This window comes from Nyctereutes procyonoides, unplaced genomic scaffold (genome assembly GCF_905146905.1).
Source record: "Nyctereutes procyonoides isolate TBG_1078 unplaced genomic scaffold, NYPRO_anot_genome, whole genome shotgun sequence".
Classification (NCBI taxonomy): domain Eukaryota; kingdom Metazoa; phylum Chordata; class Mammalia; order Carnivora; family Canidae; genus Nyctereutes; species Nyctereutes procyonoides.
Genome location: NW_026575041.1, coordinates 2,674,577 through 2,692,347, shown reverse-complemented (window position 1 = coordinate 2,692,347; position 17,771 = coordinate 2,674,577). Strand labels below are relative to the sequence as shown.

The window sequence follows — 17,771 nt, the reverse complement described above, 5'->3', positions numbered from 1 at the left end:
TTACATGGTTCAGCTTAATATAAATAAGCTCAAGATTCCCACAGTTGGAGTAGATTCATTCATTTTCCTGTTTTTTGTTTCAGATTAATCATTCTTTTATTCCCCCCCTTTTAGATTGTATTTATTCATGAGGGAGGCAGAGACATACACAGAGGGAGAAGTGGGCTCCACACAGGGAGCCCTATGTGGGACTTGACCAAGACCCAGGGATCACGTCCTGAGTCAAAGGCAAATGCTCAACCGCTGAGCCACCCAGGCATCTCAAGATTCATTCTTTTATTTGAGAAAGATTATATTGCTCAGACTAACCTTTGAGATTACTTTGAATGTAGAAGATTTCTATCAAAGGCTGTTAAAAATTGACAGTAAACATAAATTCACCTTCATGGTAGATAATGAAGCCATCTATGTGTCTGTTGTGGAAATCTCAATATTGAACCCCCAACCTATACTCACCTAAATAGGTTGATAGGTCAGATTATGTCCTCCATCACCGCTTCCCTCAGATTTGATGGAGTCCTGAATGTTGATCTGACAGAATTCCAAACCAAGATGGTGCCCTATCCCTGCATCTAATTCTCTTTGGCCACGTATGCTTCTGTCATCTCTCTCAATGAACAGTTTTCTGTAGCAGAGATCACTACTGTATGCTTTGAACCAGCCAATCAGATGGTGAAATGTGATCCTTACCATGGTAAATGTATGGTATGCTGCCACTGCCACCAAGATCATCCTGTTTATGGATTGGTACTACACTGCCTTCAAAGTTGGCATTAATTACAAACCTCCCACTGTGGTACCTTGTGGAGGCCTAGCCAGAGTACAGCGAGCTGTGTGCATGCTAAGCAACATCACGGACATTTCTGAGACTTGGGCTTCCCTGGACCACAAGTTTGACCTGATGTATGTCAGGCATGCCTCTATTCACTGGTATGTGGCTGAGAGCATGGAGGAAGAGTTTTCTGAAGCCTGTGAGGACATGGCTGCCCCTCAGAAGGATTATAAGGAGGTTGGTGTGGGGACACCTGCATGACTCAGCAGTTGAGTGTCTGCCTTTGGCTTAGGGCAAGATCCCGGGATCCAGTCCCACATCAGGCTCCCTGCATGGAGCCTGCTTCCGCCTCTGCCTGTGTCTCTGCCTCACTCTGTCTCTGATGAATAAATAAGTAAAAAATCTTTTTTTAAAAAAATAAGGTTGGTGTGGATTTAGTTGAAGGAGACCTTGAAGAAGAAGGAAAGGAGTATAAGGTTAAAAATGTCACAAAGTTGCTGCTTTTACAGAGAAGCTTTTTCTGTTTTAACATTGAAAAGCTGAGTTCTGATCAGTTAATTTATATGTAGCAGTGTATACTCATACTCTTCATATATAGTTGGTGATGTGTGCTTTAAAACACATTTTGTTACAGACCATTTCTCTGATGGATTTGAATAAAGTATTTCCATCTTAAATGGAAAAACCACCCCAAACAAACATAAATTCAGTGTGGCATAGTTTAAGACATTAAAACATTTAAAACAATTAAATAAAATTAATTTGCCCAGGAAGATGGTGGTGGTTGAATACATCCTTAAGCTCTTTAAGTTAAAACTTTAAATTGTAACAAACAAAATTCTAGTTTGTTACCAATAGAAATAAAATACCCCCTGGATGGACTGTTTTTCTCATCTAATATTTGATTTCTTGTTTTTTAATTTTAATTTTTAAGGACTCTTTTTTTCTCCTATCAGAAGTATTGTTTCTTTATGGGGAGTGGGAAGAGAATAGTTCTTTTTTTTCAAACTGTGCCAAGAACACTTAATATGAAATCTACCTTCTAATTAGATTTTTAAATCTACAATATAGTATTATAATATGCACAGTGATCTCTAGAACTTGATCATCTTGCATAACACTTGATCTTAGCCAAAAGGCCGAGAAGCAGTGTTCACCTTGCATAAGTAAAATTTTATGTTTATTGTAATGTCTCATTTCTTTTTTTTTTTTAAGATTTTATTTATTTATTCATGAGACACACACAGAGAGAGAGAGAGAGAGAGAGAGAGAGAGAGAGAGAGAGAGAGGCAGAGACACAGGCAGGGGAAGAACCAGGCTCCATGCAGGTAGCCTGATACGGGACTCGATCCTGGGACTCCAGGATGATGCCCTCAGCCGAAGGCAGGCAATAAACCACTGAGCCACCCAGGTATCCCTGTAATGACTCATTTCTAAAATTGACAGACTCCTCAAAGTTCCCTCCTAAGTACTGTGGCACAAAGATATCTAAGGGAAATGTACATCTACAACTTTCATATATATAAATATATACAAACATACTTATTATTGGATGATTACCTTTCTAAAATGGATCTTGTATCAGCATCCTCCTTCTCCATCCTTTGCCTTTCTTCATTCTCTTTATCTGTTAGTCAATGTTAGACTCTAATTTATCCACTGTTTTCTTCCTTTTACTCAATCTTTGCCTTTCTCAAGTCTTACTCTTTCTTTATTTCCTGCTGGGGAAAGCAGCAGCCAGGCAACAGAACTTTATATGTTTGGACCACAGAAGGAAGCTGATTATCATTGCTTGATACAGAGAAAAACTTGTTTTCCTTACTTAATTACTCTTATGTAGGAGTAGATATCATGTCCCTTAATGGTAAATCATGATGTTGATGGGTCTTTTGGCTGTGTGCAGCATCAGGACAGGTGACAAACCAGTATGTGGGAAGTCAGAATAGTTAGTTTACATCTGCAATGTTTTATAAAATTGCTGTTGGGGCAAATAAACACTCTTATGAACAGAGAGCATTCAAATACAAATATATCTAAACTATAGTTTATCATTATTATCTTGATGCTGATACATTTGGGTAAGCCAGTGTTCAATCTTGAATTGTTACCAGTTTAATTTTTTCTTTTTCTTTTTTTTACAAAGTAGACTTTCCCAACACAATGAATTAATAACACTTAAAATAATGTGAAGCTATAAATTAAGATATGTGGGAGAATTTTCTCTAACCTTTGTTTTCTTCTATAATTATTGCCTTCTGAATTTCTATAAAGATCAGCAAGAGGCAACACTAATGTCTCATCCATCTTTTATGAAGGTTTGAATTAGTTTCACATCAGTAACATTCAAGATGCTGGAATAGCTGATAATGTTTGGTTTTCCAGCCATTCTGTCTGTTTTTCCTGGTGTTGGTTTAATTCTTGTGGCTGATTGACTTTTTTCCTATTAGGCTCTGCTTGGCATAAATTATTTTTATTTTTTTTAAGATTTTATTTATTTATTTATTTATTTATTTATTTATTTATTTATTTATTTTAAATTTTTGTTTATTTATGATAGTCACAGAGAGAGAGAGAGAGAGAGACAGAGACATAGACAGAGGGAGAAGCAGGCTCCATGCACCGGGAGCCCAACGTGGGATTCGATCCCGGGTCTTCAGGATCGCGCCCTGGGCCAAAGGCAGGCGCCAAACCGCTGCGCCACCCAGGGATCCCCGATTTTATTTATTTATTCAGAGAGACAGAGAGAGAGAGAGAGAGGCAGAGACACAGGCAGAGGGAGCAGCAGGCTCCATGCAGGGAGCCTGACGTGGGACTTGATCCTGGTTCTCCAGGATCATATCCCGGGCTGCAGGCGGTGCTAAACCGCTGTGCCACCGGGGCTGCCCGGCTTGGCATAAATTAACTGAAAAGAGCAGAAACAGGCTGTTTTTCAGGTTAATTTTTGTCTTTATGAGTTTGGTGTATAAATGATGTACTAATTTTTATTTTCATTTTATTTTATTTTATTTATTTATTTTTTTAAAGATTTATTTATTTATGATAGACATAGAGAGAGAGGCAGAGACACAGGAGGAGGGAGAAGCAGGCTCCATGCTGGGAGCCCGACGCAGGACTCGATCCTGAGACTCCAGGATCGCGCCCTGGGCCAAAGGCAGGCGCCAAACCGCTGAGCCACCCAGGGATCCCGATGTACTAATTTTTAAAACGTGTTGGCTGTGAGATCTGATACGGCATATTTCTGTCAGTAGCCATTAAAAATTATTTTGGGCTGTTGATAACAAATACAAAAATAACATTAGTAAGTGACATGAGAAATTTTTTTTTCCTATAAAAGAAATCTAGAAGTAGAGTACGTCAGGGCTTGTGTAGCAGCACCATAGTACATCTGGGACTAAGACACTTTTGTTTAACCAGACCTAATATATGACTTCCATATGGAGATTGCCTCATGGTTACTGAATGATTCCTGGAGTTCTGGCCATTGTATCTATATCCAGGCAGGAAGAAAACCAGGAAAAAAACCAGCCTACCTCTCAACTGAATAAATCCCATTTATTTAAAGCTCAAAGAAGGCTAGAGAATGTAGTATTTTTAGTGGTAAAAGTATGGATTTAAATAAATGATCATTTTAATAAGGAACAGGAAGATGGATATTTGTATAGACAATTAGCTGCTTCTGCCACATTGTCTGATTAAATGAGCTTCTATGGGTGAGATTTCTTAAATGTATACCATTCCTGTATGTTCCTCAGGTTTGTCAGTTAGATGGTTTTGCCCAATAATTTATAGTTTATAAACCCATTATCCCAGCCTTGAGGAGAACAGGATATACATTTCCAGACTGAATGTCAAGAGATACAATTAGTACTTAGGTTATATATATTTAAGACCTGAATTTAGAAATGTAATTGAAATACACAGTCACATAGTTTAAGATAAAGGAGAAAGCTAGCTAGGCTTGCTTGTTTGCTTTCTTAATAAAAGTCTGCCCAGTTTTGTTAACTATAAAATGATAAAAGTGAGGATGACAGTAGCTACCTTGCAGAGATATATAAGGATTAGAAATGATCATGTATAGGGCCTAAAAGAATTCTTTAATATATGGCATGTATCACTTCTCGGCCTTTTGGCTAAGATCAAGTATAATACACAGCATGTGCTCAGTATATAGAAACCAATATCACTAAAAATTTTGTTCATTCATACTTGGCTATGACATGTTTATGTGTTTATTCATTATTTCTCCTACAATCATAATTACCATTTGAACCTTAACTGCTTAAACTGCTGACTGCCATTAAACTATTACTATTTTTTAACTTCTTTGTTTTATTCTGTTTTATAGGCAACAATTGGTATTGACTTTTTATCAAAAACAATGTACTTGGAGGATCGAACAGTGAGTAATGTTTTTAGTGTGCAATTTTCTGCAACACTCCAGGATGGAAAACTATGATCAAAGCTATAATCGATGATTGTCACCATAAGGAGCTTTTAGCAAGTTGACAAAGTTAGTTTATAGGCTTTGGGGAAAACTGTTATTAAAGTGGTAGTATGTAGCATTCTGACTTAATCCCTAAATAAAATCCAAAGAGGACAGAAAGCCAAGTTATTCAGAAAATACTGAATGCTCTAGGCTTGCTGACAAAATTTGTCATACTGATTTGGAAAAACGATAAACAAATAGCATTGAAATTACGAAAAGAGTATTTTCATGAAGAAATTAGAGCTGCTAAAGACTTCTTGAGTGCTACTCTTGAGGCATTCAGAAATATTTTATTTGAATGCCGCGTGATTTGTGAATTTCAAAATATTTATCAGAATATGATGTATATATCAAAGTGACTGAAGAGAAGTAATGTGTATTTATTTATTGGATTTAGACACTTATCTTTTGGAATGCTCCCCTTTTAAGCATAGTATAAATTATTTATTCTAGCCTACTGTCCCTGAAAGAGATTATCAACTAAACAGTAACTGTCTTAAGTGCAGTATTTCAAGACCTACACCCAAAAAACATTATTGTATCTCTAATGCTATTTCCTAGAAGTGTGTGAGTTTTTCTTCTAGTTGTTCTATTTTATGTTTTAACATATAGCATGTCATTTCTTAAATTTTGAAAGCTTAGAAATTGCTTTATAATGGTAAAATAACTTAATGTTTGTTTTTAGGCTTTTCCTCAAATGTAGATGTGAAAAGTAATAAAGAAATTGTTATATAGAGTTGGAAAAAGATATTTCTCCTTTTTGTTAGGTTATATATAATGTTCTGGGAAGAAACGTGTAGGAGAAATAAGCTCAGTAGCCAGAGACCCAATTTCAAAATGTTCTGGACCCAATAGTAAAGACACATTTTAGCTTCAGAGAGGCTTTCAGAGAAACATTCATTCCTTTACTCTGATAACCAGGGCTGCTCATTGGCATTTACCTTCATTTTTACCTTTTATGTTTACTATTTGAACATTAACAGAGTCTACTTTTTGCTATCTGGAAGGCATAAGATTCAGAGAGACGTTATAGGGAGTGACAAAAGGAGCTGTATTTCTGATTCTATGAAATCTTTCACCTTGCCATTTTTAAGTCATGTGCCATCAAGAGCCAGCAAATTTTTAATATTGCTCCCTTTTGAAAAAGGAAAGGAGTTTTCTGTTATTTTCATTCCTCACATACCTTCAACCTTTTGCATGAGTCTACTTTTTACCTTCTTTCCACCTTCCCCCTTTTAAAAACATTATTTCTTTTTTCCTTTTAGTATGAGTTTGGTTTTTTTTTTTTTTATTTATTTTTTCCCATCCCACAGATCAGGCTGCAGCTGTGGGATACTGCGGGTCAGGAACGTTTCCGTAGCCTCATTCCCAGTTACATCCGTGATTCTGCTGCAGCCGTAGTAGTTTACGATATCACAAGTAGGTATTTTGCAACGGGTTGACCTTTCTTATTTTTCTTGCTTGTTTGACTGATTTTGTTGTTAGGTACGATTGCAATTATGGGACACAGCAGGTCAAGAGCGGTTCAGGAGCTTGATTCCTAGCTACATTCGTGACTCCACTGTGGCAGTTGTTGTTTATGATATCACAAGTGAGTGGGGGGAATTACGCATTTCTAATCTTCTTTCAACCTTTAGCTTAGCTGCATGCATGTTCTTGTCTTGTGCTTGTTTTCTATACTAGCATGTAAAAATGAGTTTTGTCATAGCAAACCTTATCATATAGCAGCTAGGTCATACATAATTGCTTTGGTGTTTGTACCAACATGCTTCATTTCCACTGTGCCAAATTTTTTTGCCCTGGAAATTTTCCTTTAGATTTAATTATGAATCCTTTCCAAGGCTTTCTTAGTATCCTGTTATCCCTAAGTCATACCATAATTATGGTTGGAAGAATGTCTCCTTTTTCATTTAACTTGATCTCAGATTTATCTAAAATGAAATAATCTGCATTTAAGCCTCTTGCCAAAATTTTCAAGTCCTCCACGGCTTTCTGTTGAGGCTATTAAAAGCTTCTGCTAGCAAACTTTTCTCTGCTTTCCACTTCCAGCCATCCTCTCTCTATAGAGGAAGGCAGAGAAAACATGTAATGTTCAGTTTTCTATTAATTTTCATTTGAATTACATCTGGATTCTGTAACTGACTTAGTTGCTAACAAATTACACTTTCACTTCTCTTGAAGAAGAAATTTTAAATAGATTAAAACAAGTAATGATCTTCCTTTTTTTTCCCCTAAAGACTGAATAATGTTTTTGGCATTTTAAGTGCCTATAAATTTTCCACAGTATATGGTGACTGACAGCGAAATGCTCTCTGATTAAAATTGTCTTTGTAAATTGTTTTATTCTATATATTAGGCAATATTAAGCCAAAATTCCATATAGTGGTCCATAATTTGTAGGAAAACCAGAATAATGTTACATCATAACGTACTATAAAGAAATCTTACATAAACTGTTGATTTGAGCTAGAGATATTCTTACTGTATATTTTGCATATCTGCTCAACCAGAAGTCATATCTACTTAATAATTGCAATGGCAGAATTATAAGTTTGCATTCAGAGACCCTTTTTGGGAGTGGGTGGGTTAGGTGCTATGTGCAATCTTTCTTTTCTTGAAGCTTTACTTTGGGTTGCTACTTGTTAAAAAAAAAAAGTGTATGTTCATTACTGTGCATTGACAAGTTTTGCAGCTTTAAAATGTTTGTGCTTACTTTAACCAAATCAAGTGAAACTTGGTGTATTTTTCTTTAAAAATTGTCCGTGTGGTTAAAATATTAGTGAACTGTTTTTCTGGAACTAAGAAGTAAAAAGTATCAAAGTATTCTACTTAGAATCCAGTGCTAGGAAAGTTGAATTTTGTTACAAGTGATTCTGGTGCATTAAACTAATAAACTTCAAGTTAAAGTGATCACAAACTGAATAAGCAATGCAAACAGAGTGGTGTTGAAAGCTATTTAAAGTCTTTATAAATTTTCTGGATGTGTTGGGATTTACTGGCTGACCTACTTTTGGAGATGCTTTCTTTGTCATGCTGGGTATGTGTAAGTAATCAAAAAACATTGTGGCAATGTGACACCATATTATCTGCCATAGCTGTCTTTACATTTTAAAAAGGTGTTTTTTTGTTTGTTTGTTTTTTTACCCCCCAATTACATATGGTACGTTGCAGTCATTTGGTCATGTTCCAAAATTTTATACTGTAAAAGGAACCTTGAGGACTTTATTTTTGTGATTTGTGCATATCACTGACAGTTGTACTCAGATAAAATGGAGTTATGTTGCAGGCACATTAAAAGTGAGTCCTAATGTGCCACCCCTTCCCCCAACTTCCAGGGTTTGTTTCTTTGTTTTGTTTTTTTGTTTTGTTTTGTTTTGTTTTGTTTTGTTTTTGGTCTGTCATTTGGGGAGGCTTTGCAGTAACACTAATCTCTCTGTCCACCCTCCTATACCAGATGTTAACTCATTCCAGCAAACTACAAAATGGATTGATGATGTCAGAACAGAAAGAGGAAGTGATGTTATCATCATGCTAGTAGGAAATAAAACAGATCTTGCTGACAAGAGGTATAGAGCGATTTTGTATGTGTATTGAATGTTTGATTTCTTTGTTAAGCAGCCTGTTATTTTTATTACTGAAGAATTATCTTGAAAGGAAACATGTTTAATTCTTAAGTTTATACCCCTCTTTTCTGTAGTGTGAGAACCTGAAATATAAACATTAAACTCAGTCGTTAAAGGAAAATGAGTTTTTTTGTTTTGGGTAAGCCCATATGTAAATAACTCTCGTGCAAGATTGTTTACACATGGGGGAGAAAAGATTGTTTACACGTGAAGTGAAGCTAGTAACTATTTTGCATTTTTTAGGCCTCATAAACATGAGCAGTGTTCTGTTAAAGAACAAAATGTTTTAAGAACAAATCCTGTCTTTAAAAATTATTCATAATGATTAAATGCACAGTCTTTTGGTAGTCTTCTTATAAATATTCATTATAATTCAGTGGTGTAGTTTTTCTTTCCTTTTTTTAAATTGTATGGTTGAACCAGACTGTGTAGTTGAACTGAATAGCTTGATTGTAATACCTTAGTCAAATGAGCAAAGCCATATTCAAGTCACAGGATGCAAAATTATTAACATTCACTCTAGATCCCATGGCTTGAATATCTGCCTTCAGCATCCTAAGTAATCTACTGGATATTCTTTCTGTTTTAAATGGTCTTGAGCATTTTACTTAATAGTAGAAACTTTTACTATTTGCTGTTTGTTTATTCATGAGATGAATATTGAAGTTTGGGTATTGAACTTGTACTATTAATTAAAATGTTACAAAGAAATGCAATATGTTAAGAGGCTTGTGGAAATGTTAAGCCCATTCCTTCCCATGGTACCTCATTTGGAATTGGCAACACAATGACAAAAAAAGTCCTTCATGATTTAAAAGTAAAGGATCATATTTCCTTTATGAAAATAATTGGATATCAATTAGCAATATAAATTTTCACTATTTTATTTATCTCCACTATGAGAATTTGAAGATCATGTAGGTATATATTCTTATAGTTGAAAGTCCCTAGTACTTTCATTTTTAAATAGGAAAATTGTATATCTGAATTGTTGTCTATTACAATAGCCAGAGTTATCTAAAAGGATGCATATAGCATCTGTTCTTTTATTGTGTAACATTTCATTTAAGTACACAAATCCTGGAAAGTTATCTAAATTATACTTAAAGTGATTTTTTTCTTCAAGGTAATATTTGTTCATTGGTTTGGAATTACTGTGTTTCTTAATTTTCACCAGACTATCACCCTTCAGCAGTTCACATTTTTTTTTAATTAAAGGTTTGTTCATTCCACTAATTTAATTTTTTTAAAGATTTTATTTATTTATTCATGAGAGACAGAGAGAGGCAGAGACATGGAGAAGCAGGCTCTGTGCAGGAAGCCGGATGTGGGACTCGATCCCAGAACTCCAGGATCACTCCAAAGGCAGACACTCAACCTCTGAGCCACTCAGGCATCCCCCACTAAATTAACTTTAAAATGAGTAAAAGATTTAAATTTTTTTTAAAAAAGCATTAGAAGAAAATTTTTTTGGTAGTAGGTGGGTGGCCTTTTATAAGCATGACATGAAATCCTAAAGGCATAAAGAGAAAGATTGGTTAAATCTGAATAAAGATCATATTCACATATTAGACCAACCATTATTCAGAAGATTGATAATGCACAGTATTACCAAAAATCTAAATAAATGAACTCTATTATACTGAAAATGTAACTAATATATTTTTAAAGATTTTATTTATTTATTTGAGAGAGAGAGAGAACACGCAAGCAGGGGGAGGGGCAAAGGGGAGAGAAAGAAGCAGCCTCTCCCCCTGACTGTGGAGCTCCATCCCAGAATCCCTGGAATCATGACCTGAACAGAAGGCAGACGTTTAGCAGACTGAACCACCCAGGTGACCCATATAACTAATATAATTTGGGGATTAAACAGTTCAACACTATCAGAATTTAAAATCTTAATTGACTCAAACCCATTTCCAGTAATTTATTCCACAGATACACCCATAGAAATGTGAAAAAAATGAACATACATGAATGTTTATTGCCACGTTATTTGTAATACTAAAAAAAAAAAAATCAATCTGAATGTCCCATCAATAGCAGTAGCATTTTATAAATGAAATACTTGTAGCTACTAAAAAGAATGAGAGGAATTTGTTGATGTCTAACACATGAAGCTTAAAAATTTCACTTGATTAGTATGTATAGCATGATATATCCATAAAAAGATGATAGGGATATATATATTCTTTTGCTTAGAACAAATCTACATAAGCATACATGGAATTTAACTGTTACTACACATCTTTGAGAAGGGAGTAGGATTATGGAGGACTTTATTGTTAATGATTGGTCTTTTAAAAAATTACTTTTGGACACACCTGGGTGCCTCAGTGGTTGAGTGTCTGCCTTTGGCTCACGGCGTGATCCTGGAGTCCCAAGATCGAGTTTTGCATTGGGCTCCCCTCAGGAAGCCCGCTTCTCTTTCTGCCTAGTCTCTGCCTTTCTCTGTGTGTCTCTCATGAATAAATAAAAATCTTTTTTAAAAATTACTTGTAATGAGGAGAAAAAGTTTTAAAAAAAAAATTATTCAAAGTTAAATTGTCTTTATCACACTGAGAATTGTATTTTTTTGGTAAAAACTTGGAGGAAAGACCAGAGCATATCTATTTCATTGTTTCAATATAAACACCTCAATGGGCAGTACTTTCTGTCATCTGTAGCAGTGATTCCCAAATGTTTCAAAACTGAGAATCATTTGGTAAGTATGGCTTATTTATGGTCGTCTTTTAAGATTCTAGCTATAAGGATCATATAAAGGATCATAATCAACTTTTAAATTTTTTAAAAAATTTTAGGGTTTTAGGTCCCACCTCTAGATGCTGTAATGTAATTAGTTTAGTGTGGGACCCTTGAATCTATATTTTAGTGACTCTTCTAAGTGATTCTGACAAAATCAAACCACACTTGGGACCATTGTTGTAAACTAGAAAGAATTTCTGTCAGGAATCGTTTATGTATAAGATAGTCATTGACTCATAATATTCATTCAAAAGTATTTATTATCTCTTACATTTCAGAGGATGATACTCTAGGATAGAGTAATGAACAAAAAAGACAAATCTTCAAAGAACTTTTGTTTCAGAGAATGAACCAGGCAGTAAATAAGTAAAAACAAAATAATTTTTAAAATACATAGTATATTCGATAATGATACATACTTAGAGTAAAAAATAAATCCGGAAAAAGAAATATAAAATGTCAAGTGTGAGTTTGAAATACTAGGTGGGATACCAGTGGAAGACTTCATTGAGAAGATGACTGGTGACTTTTGAGGAAACATGCTAAGGAAGCAAGGGAGTCAACTATTGCAAATATCTAGAGGAGGAAAAGGTCCTAAAAGCTCATGGCCCAGAAAATGGAAAATCCCTGAGTTGGGAATACACTTAGTTTATTTGAAGAACAGCATGGAGTCCTATATAGTTGGTAAAGAGAATGATAGAAAGTGTAGGAGGAAATGAGATTGAAAAAAAATGAAAAGATAATAAAGGCCAGGTCAAGTGGGGCAAAGTAAGGACTCTGAATGAGATTCAAGGGTTCAAGCAGAAGAATAACCTTTCATAGATCACTCTTTGCTCTGTTGAAAATACATAGGAGTAGAAGCAAGGAGGGTAATTGAGACTATAATCCAAGCAAGAAATGATGATGACTTGGACAAGGATAATGATAGCTTGTACAGTGTTCAGTGATCAAGTGCAGATTCATTTTGAAGACGGAACTGTCAAGATATTCATGCAATGGATAGAATACATAGTGATGGACAGGTTATGGGTTGTGGGAGAAGGAGGAGTCAGGAATGACACCTAGATTCTTGGCCTGAGTAACTGTCATTAGCTGAGATAGGGAGAGAGTATATAAAGAAATGGTTGGGAATGGAATATCATGACTTTAGTTTTGGTCTCTCTCTTTTTTTTTTTAGTTTTGGTCATTTTAAATTTAGAATTGCTAGGGAGTGCCGGGTGGCTCAGTTGGTAAGCATCCCATTCATGATTTCAGTTCAGATCATGCTCTCAGGTTTGTACGATGTTCAGGCTCTGAGATGGGCATGGAGCCTGCTTAAGATTCTCTACCTCCCCACTCTGTCCCTCTCCAAGAAAGAAAGGAAGAATTACTGTTAGATACCCTAATATCTAATTAGATGTCAGGTAGGCAATTGGATATATGGAGTCTGGAGTTCAGAGCAGCCGTCAAGACTAGATATATAAGTGTAGGAGTAATCAGCAGGTAGATGGTATTTAAAACTGTAAGACTGCATGAAATCACTAAGGGAGTAATTGTAAATAGAGAAGAGGTCCAAGGAGTAAATTTTAGGGCATCTGACAGACTTATTTTAAAGACATTCACACTGTTGATATACTGAGGGCTAACGGGCTACAAATTGTCAACTTATTTTCAAATATGTGTTTTTTTTAACATTATATACACATGTAAATATAGAGAACGAGGATAAAACAAGCAGATTCAGAAAAACATTAACAGTTGGATTGTTATATCAGAATGTCTGTGCTATTCTTTTTGCTTAGAATACTCATTTTCTTTCCTGACTCTTCTAGGAAGTGGAGATTTTCTAGAATACTATCTTATAGATAAGAGAGTGCAACCTAGTACAGAGGTGTAAGTTTGGGGAGTAAGGACAGTTTTCCTTTATAGTAGCGGGACTAGAGGTAGAATATTAATGGTAGTAGATCGTGGTGAGAGCTTGTGGTAATTCTTTTGCATTGGTTTTCTGTGTTGTAGGAAGCAGGGTTTTTTAGTTGATATTTTAGATACATTTAATTAGAAACATTTGCATATTTATTAAATACCTATGTGCCAGCTAGACACTAGGAATACCAAGATAAGTAACATAATCTTACACTTGAAGAGTGTATACAATTTGAGACATAGTGGTAATTATAATGCATCACCAAATGCCCTATAAAATGTATCAAGAGAGATACATGTCTTTTGACTCACTTGTTCCACTTAGAGAAATTCACAAAGTCCATCCTAAAGAAATGACCCACAGTGTACAAAATATTATGCACAAAGATGTTTATAGCAGCATTTTTCTTCAAGTAAAATTTGAAGAAAACTTACATTTTTAAGTTTGGGGAGTGATTACATAAATTATAGTAGCAAATTGACAAATTGGTCATAAAAATTATTTTACATGGAAGTTCATTAGAAGACTAAATTCTTATGATCTAATATTAAGAGAAAATAGTAGACTAGTAAGTCTTTAAAAACAAAACAAAATACAGAATGAGCCCAGCCAAGTAAAAGCAAATCATTAAAAAAATGCCTTTTAAAAATTTTGTTTTGTTAGGTGTATACTCAGAAGTGCACAAATTTCAAGTGTACTGCAGATTGATGGATCTTCAAACTAGTCTCATCTGTATAACTAGCACCCTTCTCAAAGTTCTTTTCAGAATCTTATTTATAATTTTTATAATATCATCTTGCAAAGAGAAGAATTTATCTTTTAAATTTTTTTACAGGCAAGTATCAATTGAGGAAGGAGAAAGGAAAGCCAAAGAGCTGAATGTTATGTTTATTGAAACAAGTGCAAAAGCAGGATACAACGTAAAGCAGGTAAGTGTTTGGAGTATGAGTTGAGGTTATCAATTTGAAAAAAAGATTCTATGAAATAATTGTGTGAGTATTCTCTAGTATAAGATTTTTTTCTAGTTGGTAACAGCAGGCCTCATGAACTAGCAACATATACTGTACAGTGAAAAAATATAAATGTGGCATAGTTCTTGGAAAAGGAGGAAAGCCTTGCCAAACTTCATAGATTGTGCACAGGACAACTATTTCATTATGATTGCAAGGTTGTAAACTTACCCTGACTGCATCAGGACTGCATTGTTTCGAGGTAGTTGGGTTTTATTTTTGTTTTTTTAGAGTTTAATGACAAAAGAAAGCAAGTATTTGCTGTCAGGAATGGTATTTTGCTTGTAGTTGTGGAGGTACATTCTGGTTACCGTATCCTTAATAACCTGCTGTTGCTTTAACCATGTTTATAACAGGCGTGTTTTGGGAGAGCTGGAAAATATGGGGACACCTCACATTATCAAACTATTTTCTAAAAGATGGAGTACCCAAAAACTCAACTGCTTAATTCTTTAGTGCTACCTATCATAAAGTAGTGGTCCCAGATTTATAGGATTTTCAAAGTGATAAATTAGTTGTTCATTTAGATGATCAATAGAAAGCTAAAATAAATCCTTTAAGCTGAATAAGTTGAGCTTTATGAAAAATTCTGTATATTGTTTCTTTATGTCCCATCTCACCTTGCCTTGAAATACATGTAAGTAATTTTGAACTGTCACTAATTCCCTCCTTGTAGTATACTCTTTTTTTCTTTCTTTCTTTCTTTCTTTCTTTCTTTCTTTCTTTCTTTTCTTTCTTTCTTTCTTTCTATTTATTTGAGAGGGAGAGAGAGAGAGAGAGAGAGAGAGAGAGAGAAGGCTTCCCACTGAGCAGGGAGCCCAATGTGGGGCTCCATCTCAGGCCCTGGGATCATGACCTGAGCTGAAGGCAGATAAGATTGACTGACTGAGTCACCCAGACACCCTAGTATACTGTTCCATGGCTCTAAACCTTTGTTCATGGTTTTGTTCTCTTTGCTTAGAATACTCCGTTTCTTCTTTCCTGACTGATAACTACTCATCCTTTCAAGTTTCAGTTTAGATGTCAGCTCTTCAAAACCATTTTTTCTGACATTCTCTACCATACCATACCTGCTGACTATTTTATTTAGCAATAAATGATACTTTTCCGTGTTTTTTCCGGCCTCCCTAACCCCCATGAAACCAGTCTCCTAGAACTTACCACATTATGTTGGAAATATTTCTCCCATCAAAGTTATTGTTCACAGGACCTATCAATGTCTCTGGAATTTAGAAAATGATAAGTAAATGAACTCATAGGAGCCATAGACAATTAAAAATTTTGAGTAATAAAAGGTAGCACAATTATTATCACTTATTACTGTTCTAAGAGCAGTGGGTAGCTTCATCTAGCTTTCATCTATTATAGACATTTTGATAAGGATATGAATGCCCAAGTTGCTTATATGTCAAAGTATGGTATTCCCGAAAACATCTTTTGGTCTGGATTAGTGTCTAAAGGGATTGCTGTGGCCCCCTAGGCCTGACCCCGAATAATCTTATAGATTTGGAAGTCTAAAATCATCAGCATACAGTGGTCACTAGTGATAGTTGTATCTTCATAATATGTAATTGCTTCCAAGTTAATTCTCAGGATGCCAAGAAAATTATATATGTCGTTCATTTGTTATTTTATAAACATAATTTTTAAATAGGTTTATTGAAGCATAATTTCCATACCACAAAATTCACATGTTTTAAATATACATTTCAGGAATTTTTTAGTGAATTTAAAGCATTGTGGAACCATTACCACAATCTAATTTTAGAACTTTTTCGGCACTAGGCACATGATTTTTTCTAGAAGCCTGACCCATACATACGGATATAGCTAGCCAGTGATAATGAAGAGAGAATTCTTTTACGACACAATCTTACCCTGAATTCAAAACCTACTTGCTACTTTATTATTTCTCTTTATATAGATATGTCTGAACATCTGAATTAGCTGAAGTTCCTGAATCTTTTGAGACCTGATTTTATTATCTTTTAAATATAAATATGATCAAAATTACTGTTTTCAAATTTTGGAAGAGAGCTGCCTTTAAATTTTTTTTTTAGCTTCTTTCTTACCTCACAAAAACCATTACTTTGCATTCTATAGGGAGTACCATAGTATGTTAGAATTTTATTTCAATATTTAAAGACCTTTGCTTTGTTACATAATTTAGTTAAGACAAAAATCCTGGAACCACTTCCCCCCTTCTCCCTACTGATTGAAAGAATGAAACCAAAAAAAGAATTTAAATCTTATGTTAATAAGTACATTTAAATAATAGGCTAAAATTTTCCCCTTTGTCAGTGATTAATTATATGGCCTATATTTCTATCATGTGGGAAGATTACTAATTTTAAATATTAGCTAAGAAATACATCACATTACTTTTTATGGGTTGTCTATTCCTTAAATGCATTTATATAAAGGAGCTTAAAAACTAATCAAATAGGGTATCATTTTTTAAAAGATTTATTTATTTATTTATTAGAGACAGAGAGAGAGGCAGAGGGAGAAGGCGGCTCTATGCAGGGAGCCTGACATGGGACTCGATCCTGGGTCTCCAGGATCAGGCCCTGGGCTGAAGGCAGCGCTAAACCTCTGAGCCACCTGGCTGCGCCAAATAGGGTATCATTTTAAAAATTATTTAAATGCCTATAAATTGAAGAAATCGTTTTTTTCTTTTAGTTGCACTACGTATCAACCCAGCGTTAAAAACAAAGACACACACACACACACACAAAAATTCCTTTTGATATCACTTGATAAATTAACTATATGGAAAAATTCAAATTTTCCTAAATGAAATCTAAATCAAATCTACCAAATAACCATTGTCCAATTCCTGACTCTGGACAATGCACCTTGTGTGGTTTGAGTTCAGTACTTATTTTGCAAATAGAATGTTTATCATGCCATTGGAAACTTTGGCAGTAGTGGGGGAAATTGGTGAGAGAAGTTTTCCCTAAGACAAATATTTTTAAAGCCCACACAGCCTACTGTAGAAATTAGGAATATTTTCCTCCATCCTACTATCTTTGGTAGAGAGTGGGGTAGTTGATAACTAAACAAAGGTAAGAAAGGACAGAGATGTTTAGAATGGTAGATTGTCTCCAGGAATACCTCCTAGGATTAGAGAATTGCTTAATGATTTTAAACTTTATTTTTTTAATTGATTAATTAATTAAATAAATTTATTTTATTTTTATAGATAAATACAAAATTTATTTAAATTTAT

At 34.7% G+C, this 17,771-nt stretch overlaps 1 protein-coding gene and 1 pseudogene across 2 annotated transcripts in view; both read left to right on the top strand.

Moving 5' to 3' along the window:
- Positions 1–17,771, top strand: part of RAB6A (RAB6A, member RAS oncogene family) — an 84,102-nt gene that overhangs the window by 49,485 nt on the left and 16,846 nt on the right. Inside the window, exons 3-6 of one of the 2 annotated variants that reach the window (XM_055320575.1) lie at positions 5,118–5,171; positions 6,572–6,677; positions 8,713–8,824; positions 14,365–14,458. In XM_055320575.1, the coding sequence (XP_055176550.1) occupies positions 5,118–5,171; positions 6,572–6,677; positions 8,713–8,824; positions 14,365–14,458 (366 nt within the window). Of the gene's footprint in view, positions 1–5,117; positions 5,172–6,571; positions 6,678–6,743; positions 6,850–8,712; positions 8,825–14,364; positions 14,459–17,771 lie in introns of both variants that reach the window. The other variant, XM_055320574.1, reaches the window with a different exon arrangement.
- Positions 4,883–5,034, top strand: LOC129506867 (U2 spliceosomal RNA; annotated as a pseudogene).